Source organism: Mytilus galloprovincialis, chromosome 5, assembly GCF_965363235.1.
Source record: "Mytilus galloprovincialis chromosome 5, xbMytGall1.hap1.1, whole genome shotgun sequence".
In the NCBI taxonomy this organism is placed as follows: domain Eukaryota; kingdom Metazoa; phylum Mollusca; class Bivalvia; order Mytilida; family Mytilidae; genus Mytilus; species Mytilus galloprovincialis.
This window is the reverse complement of record NC_134842.1, coordinates 15,631,333-15,637,609: the sequence shown is the minus strand read 5'-3', so window position 1 is coordinate 15,637,609 and position 6,277 is coordinate 15,631,333. Positions and strand designations below refer to the sequence as shown.

At 33.2% G+C, this 6,277-nt stretch overlaps 1 protein-coding gene across 1 annotated transcript in view; it reads left to right on the top strand.

Annotated features, from left to right (window-relative positions):
- The first annotated feature begins 213 nt into the window (after positions 1–213).
- Positions 214–6,277, top strand: part of LOC143075247 (uncharacterized) — a 31,220-nt gene continuing 25,156 nt past the window's right edge. The window contains exons 1-5 of the mRNA XM_076250609.1: positions 214–380; positions 2,124–2,200; positions 3,360–3,493; positions 3,868–3,948; positions 5,478–5,618. Of these exons, the coding sequence (XP_076106724.1) occupies positions 259–380; positions 2,124–2,200; positions 3,360–3,493; positions 3,868–3,948; positions 5,478–5,618 (555 nt within the window). The 5' untranslated portion in view covers positions 214–258. The remainder of the gene's footprint in view (positions 381–2,123; positions 2,201–3,359; positions 3,494–3,867; positions 3,949–5,477; positions 5,619–6,277) is intronic.

The following is a 6,277-nucleotide window of genomic DNA, read 5'->3' as shown; positions in this document are numbered from 1 at the left end:
TGTAATGCAACACTGGCATTTCTTGTAACAGGAACTGCTACCCATTTTTCCTTAGTTTGTGTAGTCTTCGAAAAAAAAATCCGGAGCACTAGTGGTACCCTATGGAAAATGCATTACGAATAATTGCGCTCTTGTAACCTTAATTGTACTCCACGGCTTAGCGTAAGCATTTTGTTATCTTTAATAGTATGAAAACAATATCCTAAACAAGCACACGCGTATCGTCTTTGTCTGCAAGTATAAGCTTTAAAACAAAACATGAATTGGAATATTTCTGCGTTTATATTAATTGTCGCCACGTTCACTGCTCATTATTCACAAGCGTGGGTTTATTTTGTGCATATTTACGTCAGTCCATGTGGATCAGACAGATACACAGGGTAAGAAAAATACATTTTTATGATTGATTGCTTTGTTTTGCTCATGTTAACACGTAGTCATTAACACAGTCATGCTAAGGGTGAACAATCGGTCACATAATTTTTTTAATATTTTTGTATTATTATAGTGAAAAATTGTATCTTCAATAGTAAATAGTTATCAAAGTTAATAGTAAGCACGACAATTCTATATGGGTTGATCCTTTTGTATAATGCGTATCTAGCCGGAGCGTTGTGGACGTGCGCCTCCTTACATTTTGCAAAGCAACGATTGTCCTAAGTTTTATAAAGAATATTAAATTTTCGCTAATTTTACCTTAAAAAATGAAGTTTGTGCACCCCTAACCAAAATTCATTGATCCTATCTGGTACCAGTGTCCTTATTCCTTACATTCACTTTATATAAAATTTTATAGATATTGTATCATTGGAAAGCGTATTACATCCTTGGTTTTAATGGTGACGACGAACTTGATAAACGATAATAATAGGGGATCGAATCTGAATCCCTATGTAGAGAGGAAACGACGCTTTATCAAGTCCTGGCGACACATCTTTCGGGGAAATTGTTACTTTTACAAGGCTAAATTTGTTTCCCGCTCTATCCAATTTTACCCTCTTTTCCTGTTGCAGGCAGCGGAGTGTTCTCGTCAGCAAAACTCAATAATATGACTGTATTGTCTGTACCTACAGTATATAATGTATATAATTAGAGCCGTGGCTTAGTGTGGTTAGTGCATCAGACTACTAACACAATCGATTCCCGTTCGTGGATGAACATTTTAGGGACTGAATTTTCGGCAGTCCCTTGATATAATTTGCATTGCAAGTATGGTCTTGAGGAAACGGTGATAGTCCGTCGGAAGGGAGCGATAAATGGCTGACCCGTGTTAAGAGCGAGCCACATATCTTGCACGCTAAAGACACCCTTGTAGATTTTCGAATAAGAACCTGCTAATGCCGCTACAACGCCACACTCGCACCCACAAAGTGGAAAGGGATTAACATTAGAAGCAACACTTGTTTCCCAATCCCTATAAATAAATATAAATTAAATGTAATATATACCGTTTATTTGTACTCGTTAATTATAAGAAAAACATATTTTTGTCAATATAATGGAATTTGATACGACTGACATACAAGTTAGAGGTTTAGCTAGCGATTTGGCTAGCTTTTACACTAGGTTTTATCCACCATTGTCTACATAAATAAAATGCCTGTGGCAAGTCAGGAATATGATTTATATTTAGTTTGATGTGTTTGAGATTTTGTTTTTGTCATTTGATTAGAGATTTTTCTGTTTGAATTTCACTCGAAGTTCAGTTTCTGTTATTTTACTTTTCACGTAGGCAAAAAACCGTTAATCAATTCAACGTAATATAAACTATTTGTGACCAGCTATTGCACTACTAGTATTTGTGACCAGCTATTGCACTACTAGTATTTGTGAACAGCTATTGCACTACTAGTATGTGTGACCAGCTATTGCATTACTAGACTATTTGTGACCAGTTATTGCACTACTATTATTTGAAAATTATAAAAATTCATCGAACAGAAGATACTTTGTCTAGTCGATATAGATCTTGCATGTATGTGTAAAAGGTTTTCAGTAAAGTATTACACAAATATTTGGACCTTTACACATACATTTAAGTACGGTAGACAAAGACTTTAAACAACCGTACTTGAACTATCAATTGTTACTACAACTAGTATTTTATTTTTGATATTTTGTAGTTTCAGTGAACGATATCCACTTAAAACTATTCCACGTGCTCTCGGGCATATAAACAGCGCCGACAACAGAGATAAAAGTAAGTATTTAAGAGACATTCAATCACACATAGCCCAGGTAACGGTTAAGAAAGTTATAGTTACTAAGAAGTATATCTGAAATTGGGTTTTGGGTAACATTCGATAAAGACATGTATTCTCATATTCAACTTGCCCCGTACAACATTAGCAAGATATGTGAAGACTGTTACTGTAAAATCATGCATATTTTCAAACAAACCATTTGGCATCTTATTTTAACGGACCAATGTCTGGATAAATTTAATTAACTTTGAAACGGGTACAAGGGCTTTTTTCATTTTTTCCCAAAATTAACGTTCATTTCTATTCAACCTACAACGTATATATCTTTGAACTGAATTTAACCTGCGTATTATTGTGAATAAGTGTTTTTCTACAATGGCTAGAGGTATAGGGAGAGGGTTGAGATATATATGCTCTTTGGTCGCGTTGTTGTCTCTTAATTGAAACTTTCCCCATTTCTGCTCCCAATTTTATTTTCATATACCTGTATCTGATTTGCAAACCATTTCAGGTATTTCCCAAGAAAGAATTTTCTTATACTTAAAAAAAAAATTATGAGATAGAATTTTGAAATTGTTTTTTTTTTTGAGAAGATAGGTTTTATAATATGTTTTAAAAAATATTAAGAAAAAATGGTGTCATCGAACTTGTTTTCTTGCTACAAGTAAATATAAAAAAATCCCTATCAGTCCAGTATAAATTTTCTACTAAAAGAGTTGTTTCCCCTTCAATGGCTTAGTTGAAAAAAAAAATGATTCTAAAACACAAATGTTGGGTAGTTGTTTGAATATTTCGATTAATTCAATAAATCAGCAAGCTGACTTCACACAAATAAACAATCTTACCAAGAAAATTGCACACCTGTCTACAAATTTTCAGATTTGTGCAAGTAATTAGACTGAACATATACTGTGATAGTACAATCCAAGATGGCGGTATACTATGAATATACCTTAAATAAGACTCTATTGAGAACGGGTACGAATGGTATACTATAAAAAGTATATATTTACAATGTGTACACGTATTGCATGCGCTTTTTTCTTTTCTTTTCTTTTTTTCAAATTTCAAGTAATACTATACATTTCTTAATGTTGGTTTTTATTAAATGATGTTTAATATGCAAATAAAAATATGCGTTGATAATTTTCGCAGATATTGTAATAGAATTAATGTGCGGAACATGTGGCGATACTTGCTATTTTGACTTGAAGTCGACATTGGTTATCACAAATACCGGAAAAAGAAGACTTACTATCAGAGCATACAAAGCCGACAACGTACGCATTGTAAGTACGCCTTTTACATTCACATATAATATAATTTTCCAGTAACGGCCTTTTTTTCTTTTTTTTCTGATTACTTTAAAGATCTACAAAACCTTTCTTTCTATTTAATAAACGGTGGCCTTTACTACACGAGTGGGAAAGTATGTAAACCTAGTATGATACAGGAACCCTTAATGCAAACTTTTATATGATTTAAATGATGTATGATGTGATGTCAATTTTACTTAACAGTTGTATACTGTTAAATGAATTATTATATCTTTCTCATTATAATGGTTATTGGAAAAGTTCATCTTAAGCTATGAACCTATTATCATCGGAATATAACCGGAAATACTGTAAGGCGAGGTGCCATTTAATCATTTATATTTCAGACTGGTGGAGTAAGAATACCTTGGTATGCATTCAAACCAGTAACTGATTCTGTAAACCTACAAGATGTAGCAAAACCAAACGTAAGAACGTTTTACTAATTTCACTTTGACTTTTCGTGGAAAGACCTTATGTTTTTCTTCTGATTATTGTTTTTTCTTCTGCTGTCTGAGATGGTTTTTTGTCGTACAACATATCGAATGGATTTTTGACCAATGATGTTATACAGTAATGGGGGTTTCAAAACTCACCCTGTGTGACCGAACACTTATTCTTATAGGATTAATCTCCCTGCTTCCCCTTTTTCTTGTTATCGCTGTATCTCTAAAACCGTAAAAGATGTTAACAAACTGTTTTCACCAAATTGTTTGTCTACTCTTAAGAATGATTTGGTTTATTTCGACTGGAGTAATCGAAAGACATCTTATGGGAGGTATTTCCCTTTGAAAATTTAAGATAGGCGATATGTTGGATCAATTCATACGTTATAAGTCGTAGAGGTCTACAATCTTTTAATATGAAGTCCTTGGTCCATTTGAAGGAAATTGAGGTCAAGGTCAAAGGTCAAGGTCATGTTATAAATTATGTTTTTGCCAAATAGCTGTTTATAATAAGGCGCAACTTTAACCTATTTAATTGGAAGAGTTTTGGTTAACCCTATTATGAGTTTTCTCCCCTAATGTATTTGAAATCAGTATTTCTCCACAACCATACAAGTGATTGACCTGGGGTCTTTTGATTTGAGATCACTGATCTATGACCTCAAAATTGAGGTCAAGGTCAAAGGTCAACTTGACGTTCTAGATTTTGACCATTGCTAAAAATTCTTCCTGGTTCATTATAAAACATTTTTAAAGTCTACTGCATAAACCCATAAATCTTATATTTTTTTATATCAGTTTGATTTACCACATTACATCAACACGGAGTGACATTTTCTAACATCGTTTTTTAAATTTTATTCTTATTATCGAGATGGAAAGACCTTCAATTGGTTTTTAATTTGACATTTTATTTCTAATTGTGCCTCGATCTTCATATGGCATACTATTTCTTATTGTCTCGCTATCTACATAGGGCATACAATTTCTAAATGGTCCGCTATCTGCATAGAGCATACTATTTCTAAATGGTCCGCTATCTGCATAGGGCATACTATTTCTCAATGGTCCGCTATTTGCATAGGGCATATATATATACTATTTCTAAATGTTATTCGATCTGTATAGGCTAACTGTTTCTAATTGTACCACGATCTGCATGTGGCATACTATTTCTAAATATTCCAATATCTTCATAGGGCATATATATACACTATTTCAAGTTGTGCCGCGATTTGCATGTGGCATACTATAATTTATTAATGTGCATCGATCTTCATTTATCATTGGTGAAGGCAATTGATATCTTTGTATACATTAAAATGCATGGTAAAGGGAAACATGCACATTTACTTTTCAACATTGATCCAATTATAAAGAAAGCGTCATTTGTAAGCCCTATATATATGTCGATAGTTTGGTTGTGATGATACGACACCAGAAACGATGGACATGTAAATTAGGGATCTCCTACAACGTAAAATAGTCTACATTATTTACCTTAATTACAGGTGCTTCAAGTTTACTTACCTGATTTCGGTATTACTGATCTGGGAAAAATATCAACTTTTGGGTATTACTTTAGACGAACGTCATTTTTTGAGATGTTTGAGAACGATAAACCGGGCAGGCTGGCAAGATATCCTAACGAGGTATAATATTAGTTCTTTATATTTCTATGATTGACTTCATGGAGGTAATAACTATTTCATGTTTTGAGTTTGTTTTGGCTTTAAGTTAGATTGGTGTATTTGATGTGTTTTCTGTTTCTGGGTTGTTTTTTCTTTTTTGTTTTTTTTTTGTCTGTTTTCGCTCAGCACAATGACGTATGATTTATCTCGCTGAGTTAAGCTCGTCTGAATACTGTATTCTCCTTTGTTTGTTTGTTTGTTTGTTTGTTTGTTTGTTTGTTGCTATAAGGGGGAAATGTATGTATGCGAATAAATGAACAGTTTGAGTTAGTTTTGTTTCTTTTTGCGGAGCACAATGTGATATGACTTATCTCGCTGACTTCAGCTCGTTTCAATATTGTATTCTCCTTTTGAAAAAAATTAGTCTCAGATCAATTGCAAATTAAGTGAACACAAGAAAATGTTCATTAAATAAGAATCAAAATCACGGATAATGATTAACGTTATCTTGCTGTTTTGATAATTTTTGGACATACAATGTGAAAATCATCTAAAATGTGCGTGATTAATACGTGCTTTGCAAGAGCACCTATGCTCATTCCCAATTTGTGGTTGGTGTCGTCTTGCTTCAGATTTTTTGCCTAAAGTTTTAAGGACCGTTGCTAGAACTTTTTAGCGTT